Source organism: Callospermophilus lateralis, chromosome 3, assembly GCF_048772815.1.
Source record: "Callospermophilus lateralis isolate mCalLat2 chromosome 3, mCalLat2.hap1, whole genome shotgun sequence".
NCBI classification, from domain to species: domain Eukaryota; kingdom Metazoa; phylum Chordata; class Mammalia; order Rodentia; family Sciuridae; genus Callospermophilus; species Callospermophilus lateralis.
In genome coordinates, this window is record NC_135307.1 from 29,199,259 (window position 1) to 29,218,466 (window position 19,208).

Here is a 19,208-nt window from a genome sequence, read left to right on the forward strand (position 1 = left end):
ATGGCCTGTTTCTGCAGTCTCACCCAATGGGAGTGTTATTAAATGTTCACAGTCTTGCTAGTCTGATGGATTAAGACTTCCTGTCTCAGTGTAGTTTTCATTTGTACATTTCTAATAAGAAGTCGAGCATATTTCTTCCTGTGTAAGAAACATTTTTTTTCCCCGTGAACTGTTTCTTCATATCCTTTGTTGGCTTCCTTTCAGGGCCACTGGACTCTTTCCTGTTTCTAGGAACTCTTTAGATGTTACCGAGATTCCTCTTTTGTCTGTGATATGACTGCACATATTCTCCCCGTTGGGTCATTTATCCTCTACTTTGTTTTAAGGCAGTTTTGGCCAAGCAGAGGTTTTTGATCATACAGTTTTTGATTAAGTAAATTTTGGGAAACACTTAGCAGACTTCCTGCCACCTGGTAGACACTGAATGGCTTTTATTTCCTTTCCCTTTCTTCGCCTCCATTCTGTGCTTTATTCAAACTGTGCTCCTGATTCTTTCTTAAACATGACTGGTGCTTCCTACCTATGGGCATCGCCTTATTTTTTTTCCTAATCTAGAAGAACTTCCTCCTAATTCTGGGTTCTAGAAACCCTATGCATCCATTTAAGCACCAGCTCAAAGGTGGCTTCCTCCTGAGACTTTCTGGAGTCCTTCTAGTCTTTTTTGCATCTGCAAACCTGTTCCCCACTACAGTCCAACTTGGGTCCTAGTTGTTTGCAGGCATTTACATGCTTTTCTAAGCCTCCATTGCCTTATCTCTAAAATGGAGTTTATGGGAAGGATAGAGATTTATTTTTATTACAAAATAAATATATATTTATTCTGCACAATGCATTTTCTTGTTTAAAAATTCCAAAAATATAGACATATGTAAAGTTTAAAACTGTAGTTACCCACGCACAGGCACTCTCATCCCAAGGAGCAGCCGCTGTTTACAGATCTTTCCAGATGTTTTTTTTGCATATAACAATGTCTAAGGCAGAGGGAGAAATTTTTCTTAAAACACAAAACCGGAAGCATATCATCCATATTATTCTGCAACTTACTTTTCTTAATCACTAAAGTAACATGGATAATGGGACATATTTAAAGCATTTTGGCTCAGCTGGATGTGGTGGTGCATACCTGATTATAATACCAGGTACCTACGAGGCTGAGGCAGGAGGATCACAAGTTTGAGGCCAGCCTGGGCAACATAGCAAGACCTCATCTCAAAAAATAAAAATATAAATAAATAAAAACTGAGCAGTTGACTCAGTTTTCAATGAGTGGTAATGATAATGATTCTACCTTATATTGATACCTTATAATGATATTTTCAACTTGTCTTTTAACAGCAAAGACTCTTCAATAACAAAATAGTATTTGGAAACCTATGTTATTTATATCTCTATAAATTAGAGTTAAACTGCCAGGCAAAGGTGGAAGTGGTTGGGGTGGGTGACCTGGAGCTCCTCACCAAGTGTCTCCACATCACCATTTGAAGATCTTAGTGTGGGGTCAGGGTATAGGCACACTCTGCACATTTAACTGTGTGGCACAACTGTGGGTACACACTATGCAGGTTGTTTTCATATGGGTCTGGAGGTCCCACATAGCTGGAATGGAAATTTTTCTCCCTAAATTCATTGAAAGACTCCTGAAGTCTTTGGGTGAGAGCAGAACTTGGTGGATCCCCCCTTGGAGTGGTATGGTGCTCTCTGCAATGGCCTTTTTTTTTTCAAGGTTTATATTTTAGTTGTAGGTGGGCACAATACCTTTATTTTATTTTTATGTGGTGCTGAGGATCGAACCCAGTGCCTCACGCATGCTAGGCGAGCGCTCTACCACTAAGCCACAATCCCAGCCCCCCTACCCCCACCCTGCAATGGACTTTTTATGGTCCACAAAGAGACAAAATGAAGTCAACGTGGTGAGATTTCCATAACGTTAAACTTATTCAAGTGTGTTTTGGGCACTGCGATGTCTTTTCTTTCATGAAATGATGGTGGTAATCATTGGTAGGTGTGCGTGTTTTAATATTACACCTAAATAAAACGTTGGCCACTTATGTTGGTCCCCCAGATTTTCTTCACAGTTTCACTAATCCATGAAATACTGAGGTCTACAGATGACGGTTTGGGTCCATTCTGGCAGCTTTGCCGGGACTTTCCTGGAACAATCCAGAGAGATAACAAGTTCCATCCTGTGCTGTATAAGTTTGGGGACCACTGTCTTCAGCTGAGATTGCAGCAGCTCTTCTAAGAAAGTCACCTTCTCATTGGGACTCTGCTCGCCTCTGTTGCCCCTGCTCTATTGTCCATAGGGGGACACTGCTTCTTTGGACCACCCTGGACCAAACAGGGCACCAGACTCTTCTCCTAATGCCCCACCACCTGACTGAGATCAGGATGAGACACGAAACCAGGACTTGGCTGAAGGCTTGTGGTTGGTTAAGGGAAGTGAGTGTAGAGATGGCACAAGGCCAGGTGACTGGGCTCACAGACCCCACAGCTCACAGACCCCACCCTGGCCCAGCTGCCTCCGCCTTCTAAGCCGAGAGGGGAACAGCAGCCAGCTGGAGACCCCCAGGGGGACAGAGCCAAGAGCCTACAGCCCTGCCCACTGCCCTCTCTCCCTGCCCACCTCAGAGGACGAGGCTGAGGTGAACCATTGGGATAGCAGCCTCTATGCAGGGAGAATCTGCCGGGAACCTCGCTGTTATTCCTGTTACTTAGTTCTCCATCACAGTAATAGATGACAATAAATCAGGCTCAGACGACTCTGGTGGTGAAAACATGTTGATACCAGATTAGGCACTTGGTTTTTATATATAAGGATGCTCAGGCAGCAGTAACACGTTTGCTTGTTTAAAATTATTTTTAATTTTTTTTTTTTTTTTTAGTCTCTTTATTCCCTTTAGATGAAGAAGACTTTTAAGTGACAGTCACATTTTCTTATCTGGCTTGGCAAGAGATATTTAGTACAAACTGTAACTAACCCTTTTTTGTCCCTTTGTTCATGAACTTTAAAATTCCAGCATACTTTTCAAATTGTGACCATTTACTTGTTTTCACAAAATAACCACACGGTCTCCATGTGTTCTCAGTCCTCTCAACAGTCCAGGGAAAGGAATCTGGGGCTGGTGGGTTACAATTTTATGAGACAAACAACTCAAATAGTTAAGACGTCAAAGGTCATGAGCAGAAAGTTTCCATACAAATAGGAAATAAATTGATGAACAAAATTTCAACCTCAGAAGTAATTTTAAAATGGGAGATAAAATCAACTTTGAAGTGCCGTTTTGTGCTCATTCAAGGAACAAAGTACAAAAAAAAAAAAAAAAAAAAAAAAAAACCGAAAACCTAACATGCTATGTGGTGAGGTTCTGCTCTACAAGGTGTGTTTGTATATTTTGAGGTGATCCTTCCAGAAAGCAAAACGCCATGCATATTAGAGCCGTGAATGTTTGTAACCTTTGACACAGCCATTGTAGCCCAAGGGACTGAATTAATCCTAAAGTAGTAACCCTTTTCAAAATGTTTATTATTTAAAAAAATTGGAAACATGTAGAAAAGATGAGAATAGTCCATTGAATCCTCTGATAAATAAAAATGTTCATTATTTAAAATTTTCAAATATACAGAATGAAATAAAATAGTAAAGGAATATTTTAACAGAAAAAAATCCTATGTGTAGGAATGTCCACCGTGAAAAGTTTAAAGCAACTAAAGAACACTAGGCGACTATTTGAGAAAGTTGTGATTCATCTTCAGATAAAGTATCATGAGACAGTGAAAAATACGGAATTCCAATCCAGGGGCTTGGGAGGCTGAGGCAAGAGGATCAAGAATTCACAAAGCCAGCCTCAGCATCTTAGCAAGGGCCTAAGTAACTCAGTGAGACCCTGTCTCTAAGTAAAATATAAAAAGGGCTGGGCATGTGGCTCAGTGGTTAAGCACCCCTGCATTCAATTCCCAGTACCAAAAAGAAGAAAAAAAAGTGGAATCCTGTAGAGTGTGGTCTAATGTTAAGTGAAAAGATCAAGTTAACTTGTGTCTATGAGTGGTGATGATAGTGTAAAATCACTTATCTGAGCAAGGGTTGGGAGGAAATAGGCGAAAGTGTTTGCTCGTTGGGTGGGGGATGATGCATTCATGTTTTTCTCCTGGAATATTGTTACTATATTATTTATAAAAAAAAAACATGATTCTACAACCTGTACAATCAGAAAAATGAGAAATTATATCCCATTTATGTATGATATATTAAAGTGCATAAATACATTCTACTGTCACGTTAAACTAATTAAAACAAATTTAAAAAAATTTTTTTTTTTAATTTTTAGAATTTTTTTTTTTTTTAAAGAGCGAGAGAGAATTTTAACATTTATTTTTTAGTTTTCGGCGGACACAACATCTTTGTTTGTATGTGGTGCTGAAGATCGAACCCGGGCTGCACGCATGCCAGGCGAGCGCGCTACCGCTTGAGCCACATCCCCAGCCCACAAATTTTAAAATTTAAATAAATAAATAAGAGGGAGATTCTGGGCTCTGTCCCTGAATCCACCTGTAAATGGGTGCTCCACAGTTAATTCATATAAAGGGTGATATGAAGAAGTGGCAGGGGGTGAGTACAGGGTTGGCCCATAAGCAGGCTCTCAATGACTCTGAGTATGTCAGAGCTATGTAGGAACAGTCTGAGACCTTCATTTTGTAGTCAAGGTCCTGAGGCACAGAGAGGCTGAATGACCTGCCCAGAATAATCCAGCAAAAGCCTGGCTATTCCATGTGGGGCGGGCGCTCCCCCAGAGATGGCGGGCCAGTCCTAGCTCAGTCCTTCTGTCTTGGGACACCTCCATGTTTAGGAGTTGGCCACAGGGGTGGGGAAAGGGCAGCCAAACCAAGAGCCGTCTTCCAATGTAAGGGCGGGAATCCGGGTGGCCAGATGAGGGAGGGCACAGAGAAGCTGCTCCTGGGATGTGACCCCTATGCCATGGTTGTCTGTCTCCACAGGACCCTGAGTGGACTCAGCCAAGTCCTCCCCTCCCAGCAGCACGTGGGGCTGTCCCGAACGGTCAGACGTTACCCAGCCAATGCTGCCAGCGGCCAGCTGACTTCCAACGCTCTGCCCGTGGGCCTGGGCCTCGAGCAGAGGGATGGTCCCCAGCAGGCAGCATCTCCGGGCCACCTCTTGTCTCCCTGGGGTAAGGCTGTCCTGCCTCGGAACCTAGAGGAACAGGACATCTAAATCTCCACCCCTCTTTAACCCACCTCTACTTCCTTCTCCACTCTCCCAGAGGAGTTGCATTGACACCTTGTCCGTCATTCTTTCAGTCAATCAAAAAACAGTATTTGGGAACTTGCCCTGGGTTGACTCTAGGCTTGCCAAACCAGCTGGTCTGGACTTGGCCCCTGTGGAGACCCTGAGACCTTGGCTGCTCTATCGCTGCCTGTCCACCACCCTTCCTGGATCACAAGTCCTCCACATTTCCTCCTTGATGTCTTGCTGGTAGCTTCCCTACACGTACCCAATGTACCAAGTAAAGGGCTTGATCCTTGTTCCCGTAATCGGGCCCCCAAACCTGCCTCTAATCATCCCTCAGGCGTTATCCTGCCCACTTCCTGTAGAAAGCCCCCCTTCCTGGCCAGCTTGAGCAACATTCCATTCCCTGCCGTTTGGTCCAAAGCCCAGCTGCTGCACTTGCTAGCTGTTGATGGGGGGCCACCTGGAAGTCTCTGAGCTTCGGTCCAACAGTTAAATGGAAATCTTAGGTAAAACGTACCCAAACTGCCCATGCTCAGCCATTTTATCCTACACAAATGACAATTTCTAGTGGCTCTGCCTAAAGCAATACCCATCACGAGAGTTGAGAGGTTAGGTGTGCAAAGCTGTATCTGTGAACTTCCCAAAGGTGCTATCCTGCCCCCACCGTGGACCTGGCATCCCATAGGTACTACACAAATGCTCTTGGGGTGGATGTACCTCCTGTCCCACGGGCCTCTCTAACCACGCAGTGGAGGTCACGGCTGTGCCTCTCAGCCCTGCCCCCTGGACCCAAGCCCTCTCTCTGCAGGGCAGAACCTCACAGAGAAAATCAAGAAGATCAAGATCGTCTTCACCCCCACCATCTGCAAGCAGACCTGTGCCCGCGGGCGCTGTGCCAACAGCTGTGAGCGGGGCGACACCACCACCCTGTATAGCCAGGGTGGCCATGGACATGACCCCAAGTCCGGCTTCCGCATCTGTGAGTCTCTTCCCCCGACCCAGATGGTTCCTGGCTGGGCATGGGGGGCTGGGGTGCTAGAGGGACAGGCCTGCTGTGGACCGGAGCCCAGTTCTCCCAAGGAAGGAAGCCCGCTGCTCTGTCCTGTGGCTCCATCTGTTGTCCCAAGTCACAGGGAGGGCTGGCTGAGTCTTCACCCAGCCTGGCTGTGTGACTCTAGGCATATCACATAACCTCTCTGACCAAGTTACCTCCACAGAGAAATGAGGGAGTTCACAGTGGGGCCACTGCCTGGTGTCCTGGGTCATCATGGGGAGACATGGAAGGACTTTTTAGAAAGAAGGGCTGGTTACTTCTTCACTCTGGGGACTCAGTGGGTCCTGGGCTCCTCTAGCCATCCTGATCTCCGGTCCTGCTCTGCCTGCTTCTCTCTTGTTACCTGCAAGCAACATGGGGGCGCGGGTGCCACTGTTCTCTTGTAGATTTCTGCCAGATCCCCTGCCTGAACGGAGGGCGCTGCATTGGCCGGGATGAATGCTGGTGCCCTGCCAACTCCACCGGGAAGTTCTGCCACCTGCCTGCCCCACAGCTGGAGAGGGAGACTTTGGAGAGGGGCTCCCGCTACAGGGCCCTATTGGAAGGCCCCTTGAAGCAGTCCACCTTCACACTGCCTCTCTCCAACCAGATGGGTGAGTGCAGCGCAGCGGGCAGCAAGCCTGGGAGGAGCCCCAGGTCGGGGCAGGCCACCTCACTGTGCTGGCTGGAGACAGGGAAGCACCTCCAGGCCTTCCTTCCCTGTCAGTCCCCCCTCTTTCTCCCCCACTGCAGGGCTCTGCTCCCTTCCCTACTCCTCTTTCCCTTCCATCTGAATTCCTCCCTGTGCTTTGGCATTTACCCTGTGCTGGGGAAGGCAAAGCAGTGTGAAGTCAGGGTCTGCCCGCAGGAACCCATGGAAATCTTAGGTTGGATGGGAAGGATGGATGGGAAGCAGAATTTCAATACGCAACCTTTTCATTTTCCCTGTCTTTCATTAGCAGGGGCTCCCCCAAAAAAATCTTAAAAAAAAAAAAAAAAAAAAAAAACCCATCCAGGTACAGTGGCACATGCCTGTAATCCCAGTGATTTGGGAAGCTGAGGCAGGAGGATCCAAAGTTCAAAGTCAGCCTCAGCAAATTAGTGAGGCCCTAAGCAACTCAGTGAGACCCTATCTCTAAATAAAATTCAAAAAGGGCTGGGGATGTGGCTCAGTGGTTAAGTACCCCTGGGTTCATTCCCTAGTACCAAAAAAAAAAAAAATCCTCCCAAATAAGAACAAAACAGAACAGAGTTCTAGAGTCAGAGATGGAGGGGCCCTTGAGCCCAGAGTGCTCTGGAGAGGCTGTGTGGAGGGAACGACAATCAGTTAGCCCTCCACCCATGGGCAGCATCTGGTTCAGCAGGGGGAAGGATTGGTGTTAGCAAGGCATGGAGGTGGGACCAGGTAGCGGCCTTGGTTAGAGGTCAGGGCTGCACAGTGCTGGGGAGGTGGGGTCAGGAAGGTAGATAGAACTTCTTGAAGGTCCTTCTGCCAAGGAGTTGCCATTCCATCCTGTCTTCAAGGGCGGGGGCGGGCGGAGTTGGTTGCTCTGGGGTTCCTAATTGCAAGCAAAGAAATGGGAAGGGAGTTTTGGGAAAGCACACGCCAGTGACCCGCCTGTCTCAGGGCTGCGGGCACTCTTAAGTGGGTGGGGCAGTGCAGGCGGGACCCCGCTTCTCAACTCTGAACCCCACTCTGTGCCCAGCTTCTGTGAACCCCTCATTGGTGAAGGTGCACATCCAGCACCCGCCTGAGGCCTCCGTGCAGATCCACCAGGTGGCGCGGGTGAGGGGCGAGGCAGACGCGACCCTGGAGGAGAACAGCGTGGAGGCCAGAGGTCAACCCCAGCTCCCCTCGGGCCCAGGCCACAGCCACTGGGACAGCAACAGCATCCCTGCTCGGTCTGGAGAGCCCCCTCGGGCGCCCCCCGCAGTGCTGCCTAGGCATCGGGGACTGCTGGGCCGGTGCTACCTGAGCTCTGTGAACGGACAGGTAAGGACGCAGCTGCTGCCTCATCCCTGTCTTCCAGGACAGCAGTGGCCCTCCACCCTGCCCTCCACCCTCTTCTTTCTCCTCCTTGTTTTGTGGAATGTGTCCTTAGAGTCTCCCATTTCCCAGATGGGAAACCCAGGGTACAAAGTCATCTGACTCTGTAGAAGCTGGCCTCTTTCTTGGTCTCCACTTGGTACCTGTCAGTCCCCAGGCATGCAGAAGAGGACCCAGGAGACCCCTGCAGAGGAGCTGTCACCAGCATCCTCAGGCAAACTAGAGTTTGGTGCCAGAACATCCTGGGATCTGTGAGAGCTGAGCCTAGGACTCTCCAGCTCATGGGCAATAGGGCTGTTAGGGTCTGGCAGGGAGTTTGCCCTCTGGTCTTCATGAGTCACAGAAGGGTGGAAGTAGTGAATGCAGGTTACACGCCAAAACCCTGGTGGTGCCAAGATGAGAGGCGCTCCACTTCCCCTGGAAGAGACGCTAGGAGGTTAGACCTGGGGTGGTTTTTCTTGAGGTTGCAGCTCTGTTTCTGAGGATACGGGAGCTGAGCAGGTAGAGAGCTAAGGGATAAGGACCTGAGCCCCAGGTCCTTCCTGGCCCCCCAGCCTGTGGTGTTCCTGAGCCTGGCCCTGCTCACAGGGAGGGTGGCCCCAGAGTTCCATGGAGGTGCTTGGAGGAAAGCCCATTCTTTGGGACTCTCAGTCTATGCAGACCTGCCCGGGCAGGATCTTGTGTCTACAGTGTGCCCCCCAGTGTGCTAGCAGGGTGGACTGGGGCTTCCTTTCGCCTGGGCCCCCTGGCTATGCTCCTCCCTCTCCCCTCCCCCACAGTGGGGCGTCCTCTGGAGGTGAGCATTCTGCATCCTGGGCTTTCCTGGTACAGCTGGGTGCATAGCCAGGGAGGGAAGTGGAGGCCCACAGGTGTATCCATGGCCTCTTTTCCAGTGTGCCAATCCTCTGCTGGAGCTGACTGCCCAGGAGGACTGCTGTGGCAGCGTGGGAGCCTTCTGGGGGGTCTCCTCCTGTGTTCCGTGCCCACCCAGACCAGGTGAGTGCTACTGCCAAGGTCAGGGGGTGTGGGAAATCTCTCCCAGGGCCTGGCCTCTCCTGCAGGGCATGCCATGACCACCTCTGACCCTAGGCAGTGAACAGGCTGGTAAGCCTGCAGGCTTTCCAGTTCGTCTTGAGGGAGCCTCTGACCAGTGCCCAAGAATCCAGACAGCTCGGCCAGCCCAGCCCCTCTGCCCAGGAAACCTGGCCCATTGCTGTCTGCCTGTGAGGGGCTCCTCCTTCTTGCTGGTGCTGGGCCCCCTCCACCTACTCCCTCCATATGCCCTTGCCCAAGCACCAGGGGCCCAGAGTTTTGATTTGCTGACCCAGTGTTTTCCTCATTTTTTCCTTGGAGGGACCCTGAGGCCTCTTCCTCACTCATCTCTGTTTCCATTTCCCATTCTCTGAACAAGGGTTGATTGTCTGTCCCAGAATGTCCTTAGCCATTTTTTGTTGTTGTTGTTGTTCTGGGGATGGAACCCAGGGGCACTTTATCACTGAGCTACATCCCTTTTTTATTCTGAGACAGGGTCATGCTAAGTTGCTTAGGGCCTTACCAAGTTGCTGAGGCTGGCCTCAAACTTGTGATCCTTCTGCCTCAGCCTCTGGAGTCCCTGGGATGACAGGCGTGTACTGCCATGCCTGGCTCCTGCCCTCTTCTAAATGGTAAAAAAGCCCAACATACATTCACCCAGCAAATACCCCGGGGTACCCCATGTGCCAAGCACTGAGACTCAGGAGTGAGCAAAACGCCCGTCGGTACTTGCTCTTGTTGTGGGTGTTGGTACGACATCTGGGAGAGGTGACAGGTACCTGTGGCTGGGCTGGCTGCTGCCTGCTTGGGCTGGCTGCCCCTCGGGGCCTCATTCCTTGGCCTGGGCCAGGTGTGTATTGCTTTGGCCTGTCGGCAGTCAGCTTGGTGAGTGTATTTTGGGGGGACCTGGAGTGAAGCCCAAAGGTGGGAGGGGCAGGGCTGTTCCCAGCATGAGACTCAGCAGTGGAGCAGTGGATAGATTATCCAAACTAAAAATAAGCGCAGACAGCTTCCCAGTGTGATAGAAATTTTAGGGAAGCTGCAAAGGTTAACATTCAGATCTCAGTGTCCCCCCTGACTGCCCCGGCTCTGCCCACCAGCCTCTCCCTGCTCCATCTGCTCATCTGTGAAGACAGGCACATGGCAGCTGCTCCACTCGGCCCTGCGTGTCTGTGGGTTCTGCATCTGCAGGTTCACCAACCACAGGTTGAAATTATTTGGAAAAAAACCACAAAGGGCTGGGGTGTACCTCAGTGGTAGAGGGCTTGCCTAGCAGGCATGAGGCCCTGGGTTTGAGCCACAGCACCCCCAAAAAGTTAAAATAAAAATTCCAGAAAGTTCCAAAAAGTTAGAAATTGAAGTTAGAACTTGAAGTTACCCTGTGCTGAGAACTATGCTGAATCCACACTATTGAAGGAAGTGTGGTCCTGTGCTCCTACAGCCTCCTGCTTGTCACAGACCCTCGGTGTGTCCCCTGCGCTTGTTTGAGCATGTTTACCGCACCCCCTTGTGGGTGCATTAGGCCTTCGATGGCTGCTTCTGTACTGAACAGGTAGACTTCTCTCTTGTCACGATTCCCTAAACAGTGCCATAGAACACCTGTCTGCGTCGTGTTGACGTTGTGGAAGGTGTTGTAAGTAACCCTTCGATGAGTTATAGCAGAAGGGAGGGCGCGTGAAGGTCACGTGCAGATGCTACCCCATTTCATGCAAGGGACTTGAGCTCACAAGGATTTTGACGTTGATGGGACCCTGAAACCAATCTGCCATGGATACCAAGGGGTGACTGCAATGATGACCATCTTCATCATTATTAGAAGGTCTCCTCAAGAAAGGGGAAAGGGACCAACCCACCCGCCTTGGGAAGAGATGCATAAATGGCTCACACCTCCCCTGCGGGCCAGAGATATTTTTTGCGCTTTTCTTCTTTCCTTATTTTCTTTCCTCCTTCCTGTCAGACCAATTCTTGAGACTTCTATTTCCCGCATTCTGTTTAGTCGACAAATATTTGCATCAACCAGGACCCCTTTGAAGTACCCCTAGTGGGCAGGCCCTGAGTAGACAGTGATGAGGTAAAACCAGCACCTCTAGCTCCAAGTTTACAGTCTAGTGGAGGCCATGGTCAGTTGGGCGGGGGGGTGCATCAAGGAAAGAAGCTCCTGTAGTGACTGGACAAGTGCCAGGTTCTATGAAGACATAGACAGTGGAGCCAGGCCATCATAGGTTCCCTTTCCATGTGTTCAGAATCACGTTCATAAATATACAAATCTAGGATGCCGGTGTCTCCCTTAAATGTGGTGCTTTTGTGCAGTGTACAACCTGCACGTCTGTACACTGTGGGGAAGGGGACCCTACCTCAAACTGGTAACTCTTAGAGGAAGTGATATCCAAGATGAGATCTGAAGAGTGGTTTGGGGGTAGGACAGTCAAAGAGACCGGGAAGAATTTAACAACCCACAAAAACTGCATAGAGGTGAGACCAGGAAAGTGAACAGTAGTCCCTTGTGGGCCCCGCCAAGCCCTGGCTCTCCTGAAGGAAGCAGGCAGGTCCGAAGCCATGTGTGTGGGCGGGTTCTGTTCCCTAGAGCTGGCTCAGGCAGACAGGGACCATTAGTTCTCCTAGGGGCATCCAGTACCTGTTGCTGCTGACCAAGGTGCTGACCTACCCAGGAACCACCTGTCCAGCAGAGCTGTCCCAGGAAGGCGCAGCAAGGTTTCATCCAAGTGCCGATTCCACAGTAGCGTTATAGGTTTTTCTTGTTGGGCTGGGGTTGTAGCTCAGTGCTTGCCTAGCACTGCCCCCCCCCACCGAAAAAGGAAAAAACAACCTCTTGGGGCCTGGACACGCCATGGTGGCGCCCAGGAAGGGAAGAGTGGGCTTAGCTGTCAACAGCTGTGGGTGGAAAAGGAAAGGAGTGGTGCACTGTGGCCGAGAAGTGGGGCTCTGGAAGGGGCCTCCCTAGAATCCTGCTTCACTGCTGGGCTCCACCTCTAGCCTTCTTCACAGCTAAGGACTGTGCCCCTCTCAGAACCTTCCTCTGGGCACATCTTCAAGCCTGTGGTATCTCCGGTTTGGCCCTCAGGCATGAGCCTGAGCCGTCGAGATGCAGCCCTCTGGGTGGGGGACATCACTGAGGGTCCTGCAGGGTCCTTTGGGGTCAGTTTCTCCTCTTCAACTCCACGAGCCCACTTGACAGTGATGTTAGTGACCAGAGACGTGTCAGGGGATAGTAGTGGGAATGACAATGGAAGCCACTCTCGATCCTTCAATGAAATGTCGCATCCAGTGCTTATAGGATTTAAACAGGAGCACGAGGCATGGCCGGTCAGAGTGTGGGAGCCCCTGGGGGAAGCAGGCTGGGAGGCTCCTGGCCAGGAGCTGCTGTAAGTGGAAAATCCTGTGCTTGATCCCCCTGGGCAGGGCTGCTGGGCAGTGACCACATTCCTAGAGCTCAGAATCTGTTCAGAGCGCGGGGGCGGGGGGGGGGGGGCTTCACTTGGGAGGAGAAAGAACAGGAGAGAAGACCAAAATGTGCACTTCAGGGACTTCCTGCCCCACCCACCTGCCCCATTCCTGGTCCCAGTGGTGTGCCAGCCTCGTGAGCTCAGCCCCCCTGCCTGTCCAGAGACCCTGATCCCAGCAGAGCTGGCCAGCTCTGTCCAGTAGTGGCGGAACAGGTGCAGAGCTCTGTGGGTCAAGCGCCCACATGCACGTGTGGGTGCAGAACTCCAATGGCACCCAAGGCTCACTCCCCTCCCCCACTGTGTTCAGCACAGCTCAGAAAGCTGGGCACCAGGGTAGAGACCCCAGAATGTCAAGCATTCTGGAACACATGAAAGTGCGGCTGGGCAAAGCATAGAGAAGGGGCAAGACACTGGGGAACCTAGTTTCATGTCCGAGCCTCAGGCTGGGGGTGAGGGGACATTGCTGTAAGCAGATGGGACAAGCAAGCTGCCACGCAGGCTTCAGAGGCTGAAAGGATGAGCTGCTAGAATGGTTTTGGGGGATGCTTGGCTAGAGAGGCAGGACTTCTGGGTTCTAGAACATTCTTGGCCTCGGTGGCTTTGCCTCTATTTCTCCTCTGATAAATAGGATTATGCCTCCTTGAGGAAGGCCGCTGCAGAATACTGTTTCCGACAGGGAAAGAACTGCCTGAGCATCCATTGCATGGCACAGACAAATCCCTTTTCTTCCAGAAGAATTCCACAGAGCCTCTTTCCTTGGAGAGATGGCTTCAGGAGTCGGTCTAGGCTGCCTGTGGCAGCATGTCCCCTGCTGACCTTACAGTACTTAGCCTGAGCCATGTCTTCCTGCCTCCTTGGGAATTATCAAAGGTCCCAGCTCAGAGCCTCCGCAGTGCTGGGGAGCACACAGCTCTGAAAAGCTACTTTGATTGAGGCCACATTTTTAAGTTTCCATATAAGACAGACATCTGGGTTGACTGGAAAGTTGGCTGCTGCCCCATCGAGCTTGGCACCGTCTGTGTCAACCCCAAGGCCCCTTTGCTGGAACAGGCGGGGCTGGCACACGGCTGGAAGCCTGCAGTGGTGGTTCCAGCTGTTTGCCACGAGATCATCTTCCATCTGCCTGGCCTGGGACAAGTTCACCTCAGAGCCCAGGCCCCTCCTTGCATCTCCAGGGACAGCTGACTCTCTCCCTCTTCTCTTCAAGGAATTTATCATCCTTCCCTCCTAAAAACAAGAAAGGCTTCTAGTTGCTGAATTACACTATGCTGGCTCCTCACCTGTACGGTCACACTTAATTTGCATGGCCACCTGCAAGCTGAGGATCTTGAACCTGTTGAATGATGAAGAAAGTGCCCCTCAGAAAAGGCTGAGGAACTTGCTCAAGGTCACACAGCTAGGACAGGTGAGGCCAGAGCTCAAACCACGATGCATCCGATTCTCAGAAGACCCAGAGCTTACCCATCATCCCAGAGAGACTGGCACCTGCCTGAAGGAGACAACACTTGGGACACTAGACTGTAACTTCCCAGACAAGAGGATGCACACCAGGATTGTGCATGAGTTAGTTGTGCACAAAGGACAGTGTCTGTCAAGAAGATTGGTTGAATAGACAGGCAGTTTAGCAACACATAGCCAGGCCCATGAATTACCAGCAACAATGTTTAGAGAATTGGCCTAGGCAGGTGGCAGCCAAAGTATGGATGTTTCTGGTGAGCAGAACTCAACTTGAAGCTGAGCACAAGGACAACTTGTTAAAAACCCCAGGTGCCCAGCAAGGCCTCAAGCATGCGAGACAAGTGCTCTTCCACTGAGTTACGTCCTCAGAGTTGGAAATTGACTTTTGAAGGGACAGGTGTTTATTTAGACATGTTTGGGGATTTCTTTGAAACCTTCAGCAGAAAAAATGCTTTGATTTGCTTTGGTCCTGACCCTGGGGCATGAGGAATGTCACAGATGGAGCTCTGGGATGCCATCCCCTGGGGAGGCTGGGGAGGTGGACTGGAGGGGAGGTTTGAGGCAGGGAGCCTTGGGGCAAGTCACAGCAGCAACATCACTATTGGCCTGTATCCTCTGGAGAACTGGTAAGAGCCAGGCACCACACTAAGTGCTTTCTCATTTTATCTTATGATAATTGTGTTCCCAGGCATTGGTTGCTCCTATGCCCATTTTACAGATGTGGAAGTTGGTCCTGAAACCACAGGTCCCTCTGACTCCAGACCCCTGCTTCCAGCAGCTCTTGCAATGCGCCTGCCTGAGCTCCTCCTTGTGCACTGCCTCAGACATTGCTAATCAGAAGACCCTGGCTTGGGCAACAGCCCCTGGGTGGGGCTCCATTCTCTGGGACTCTGGGTGAGGCACCCAGTCCCTGGCCCTAGAGAAATGGGATTTTCGGAATTCCAGTTGTTGGGCTGAAAAAGTAACAGCTGGTGATGTTCTGAGAGCTTCTCCCAGGACTAGAAACCTCCTGGGAGTTGTGGCCCAGGCTGAGCTAGTTCCCTTCCTGCTAGCAGGGGTGCATGTCCAGGAGGCATATCTGTCCTGCAGGTCCAGGGAAGGCTGGGGTCCTAGGGCTGGATGGCTCCTGTCTGAGCTGGAGGTCTGCCCCGACCCCCTCCTCCTCACTGTTTGTGGTGACATTGGCTTTAGTGCCACTCTGAGGCAACAGTCAGAGGCCATCTGTGGGAGAAATGTCCATCATCACCAAGGGGAGCTGCTGGAATCTCACCAAGGAGGAACATCTGAACAGTGGACATTATGCTCATTACTAAAATTTGATGACCGTTGAGCTCAGAGTTTCACATGCTTATTTATTGCCACAATAGCACCATGGGGAAGGACTTGTCATCCCATTTTATTAATAAGAAAACCCAGGCCCAGAGAGGTTGAGTAACTCACCCAAATTCATCCAGCTGGTGCAGGGCAGCAGGCCAAGGTGCTGTCCTGGAGAGATGCTGGAAAGAAGGAAGGATGGGAGGGGAGGGGATGAGAGGGAAAGGCAGGGCAGGAGAGGGGAAGGGAGGAGAGGAGAAGGGAGGGGAGGGCACTAGTCCTTGGGAAGCAGCCGCTGGGCTGTGCCAGGCATCCTGCTAAGTTCAGTCTGATGTTCATTGTTTCTGCAAAGTTAATCCCCTGACAACCCTACAAACAGTTTTTGTCCCCATGTCTACAGATGAAAAACTCCAGACTGAAGGAGGGTAAATGTGCCCAGGTCACAGAGTGAGACAGAGTCGAGTGGGTAATTAGGTGTGGGTCCAATGGCCCCAGCACCCACTGGGAGAGTAGAAGTTTCTCCCCAGTGGACGTGCCTGAGGTTGCAAATCAAGTGGGCCAAGGCTCCCGCCTGTTCCTGTGTGCCCCTTAGCCCCAAGCTCAGCCTCATCAGCCATGTGCATGTTTTCCCTGGGGAGAGAGGGTGTGTGGCAGTGACCCTCCATCCCTCCCTCCCTGCTGTGGGCACCTGTCACTGCAGGCAGAGATCTTCAGGCTTATAAACAGCACCATAGCCAGACACATGTCTTCACGTCTCCTCCCAGTTCTGCCCGGGGAGTCAGGGCCAAACCCTTCCCCAGCGATGCGTTTGCCTTCTGTGGGAGTCCTCACGGCTGGCGGGGAATGAGCAGCACGGGGCAGGACGCAGTCAGGGGACCCCTTTCCACAGTCTGTGGACAACAGGAGTGTGGACAGGGCCAAGGTTAAGGGGCAGAAGAGCAGGAGTCAAGGCCTAGAGACCACATGGCCCTGTTTCTTATCAGGAATGTTGCCCACGTTGCCCTATGTGGCTCTCATGCATTTTGTGGTGTTTAGACTCCTTGGAGTTCAAGCTGATCCCAACGGGTCCCTTGGGAGCCGCTTTGGTTTTGTGGGGTCTCAGCGTGCCAACTGCAAGGACGCCGAAGCCCCCAAGTGTCTCCTTGAAGCATCCGTGGGAATTACAGCTCAGCCACTCTCTCAGGATCTCAAATTCTCTCTCCTCTGGCCCTTTCTTAGGTCCTAGATCTGGTACGGGGCCATGAGGATTGGGACGGACCCTCACTGTTTCCTTTGTCAATTCTGCTTGGCACTTTGGTTAGACACATTGTGGGGTGCTTGTCAAATATCTGATTAGTTCTTCTGACCTCCTTCTGAGTATCTCTACATGTTGCTTTCCATTCCTTCTCATTAAAAATAAAAATAGTGGGGGATCTTGGGGAAGATATAGGCTTCCTGCTGGGCAGCTGCCTCCCTTGGCCTCCCGTGGACCCTAGGGTTCTCTGCCTAGACAACTCCTAAGCCTTGCTGTGAATCCATCCATTAGTTTATCTGGAGGCTGCGGAAAGAATGGTTCAGAATTTCTCCTCTGGAGCCAGACTGCCTGTGTCCCTCATGTCAGCTCCACCCTTAGGCACATTTCCTAACTTCTCTGTGCCTTGGTTTGCTCATCTGTAAAATGGGAATAAGTACACACCTCCCAGGGTTTGCCACAAGTATTAAATAAGTTAATACATGTAGAGTCCTTCCAATAGGGCTTGCCCTGAGTAAATAAGGTTCTGGTGTTTGTTATTATTATTATTCACTTCCATTTGAAGGGCACTAGGTGCTGGCATGGCACGAGAGGCAGAGCAATGATTTGACGAGGTCTCTGTCCTCACAGAGCTTACGCTTGGTGAGGAGATGGACAAGCAAACAGGCAGACACAACACACAGCAGGTTGGGAGCTGGGACTGGGGAATGCTGATGTGTGTTGGGTGCGCGTCTGCCTGCGCCATCACTGTGTATTGCTTGAAGTTGCTGCTGACTGAATTCCTGCTCCAGGCTGCATGACCATTTCTACTTTCTTTCTCCCAAGGAGTGATAAGCTGAGTTTTCTGGTTTAGATGTTGACTTGGTCTCACTGATGCTGGGCACCACTAGCTCCTCATGGGAGGGGTGAGGAAGGAAGCTGGGAGCCCTGGCGGTGCGGGGAGGGGTTATTTGGTGATGCAAAAACTGGAGCATCATCAGAGACACTGGCTCGGCACTTGGTCCTCTCTAGAAGCCTGCCTTCATGAAGCATTGACCAACCTTTCTCTCCAGCCCAGTGAGCGCACAGAGTCCTCTTACCAAGGCAAGACGTGAAGTCACTTTATAGAAAGAGCATGTTCCAGGGCTGGGGATGTGGCTCAAAGGTGGAGTTCTAGTCTTGCATGGTTGAGGCCCTGGGTTCGATCCTCAGCACCATGTAAAATAAATAAATAAATAAAAGTAGAGATATTGTGTCCATCTACAACTAAAAAAATAAAGAAGAAGAAGGAGAAGAAGAAGAAATCTCCCACATTAAAAAAAAAAAAAAAAGGAAAGAGCGCCTTCCAGACTGGCGCATGCAGCGAGTCATACAGTCCTGAGTTCTCAGGTTTTCTGCAGGTGCCACAAGCTGTTTCCCCTCCAGCTCCCCTCTATCTTAGCTCTCCGCCACTCCCTTCCAGATCACTGATGTTAGGTGCAAAGACCTTCCACTTAACATCTCCCTCTTGACATGTGGAGAGGCCGTGCTGCCCTGGCCCGCTGGCTCATCCACATCTCCCCAGCCTCTGTCTGTCTGTCTGTCTCTGTCATGCAGAGGGGCAGTGGAGTACCATAGAAAGAGCATGCATGGCCTTTGTGACTGGAGGCCTGGACTCAACCCTGACTCCGCTCCAGCTAACTTCCTCACCTGGGCAAGTTACTTAACCTCTCTGGGTGTGGCTTTCCTAATCTGTCTAATGGGGATCAGGAATCCTGCCCTACAGAGTTGGAAACAGGACAGCATGCTCCATGTTGTGGGTACTGTTCCTCAGCCTGCTGGCGCTGCCCTGCATTCTCCCCCACCTCCGCTCTTCACAGTGTTCAGAGGCTGCATCTAACCACAGGCTGCCTTCTGAGTCTTTCCAAACAACGTCCTCTCTTCCCTCCTCTCTGTCCTCAGTTCATACCACCGGGCTCCATGCCAGGGACACCCATGTTTCCCAGCCTCACTCCCATCGTTCTGTCTCAGTCTAAGCATTTTCAGAATCCACAAAAGTGATCCCCACAAAAGTGGGCCAGAGCCCAGTCCCCGCAGCAGACAGTGCAAGACAGGCCAGGACATGAAAAAAATATTAGCACTTCAATTCACATTTTTAAAAATTAAATATTAAGCTTTACTAGTGTATGTCCTCACTGGCCCGTCTGCACGTCAGACGGTCACATATCTTGTTTGGTATGTGATGTGTCCTCAGGGAAGGGGTGTTCCAGGAGGCCGTGGCACTTCCTTATGTTTGTCTTTGTCACATAACAACATAGCATGGTTCCCAGAGCTCGGCTGACTTGACTGGACTTTTATGTTGCCTGGTGTTAACAAAAGCAACCCTCACAAAGTGGAGAAGTGACTCCAAAAACTTCCTGCAAAGA

At 50.7% G+C, this 19,208-nt stretch overlaps 1 protein-coding gene across 2 annotated transcripts in view; it reads left to right on the top strand.

Moving 5' to 3' along the window:
• Ltbp2 (latent transforming growth factor beta binding protein 2) overlaps window positions 1-19,208 on the top strand; it is a 105,566-nt gene that overhangs the window by 43,563 nt on the left and 42,795 nt on the right. For both annotated transcript variants that reach the window (XM_077109017.1, XM_077109018.1), the window contains exons 5-9: window positions 5,002-5,183; window positions 6,054-6,224; window positions 6,686-6,892; window positions 7,985-8,271; window positions 9,219-9,321. In XM_077109017.1, coding sequence (XP_076965132.1) covers window positions 5,002-5,183; window positions 6,054-6,224; window positions 6,686-6,892; window positions 7,985-8,271; window positions 9,219-9,321 — 950 coding nt within the window. The remainder of the gene's footprint in view (window positions 1-5,001; window positions 5,184-6,053; window positions 6,225-6,685; window positions 6,893-7,984; window positions 8,272-9,218; window positions 9,322-19,208) is intronic.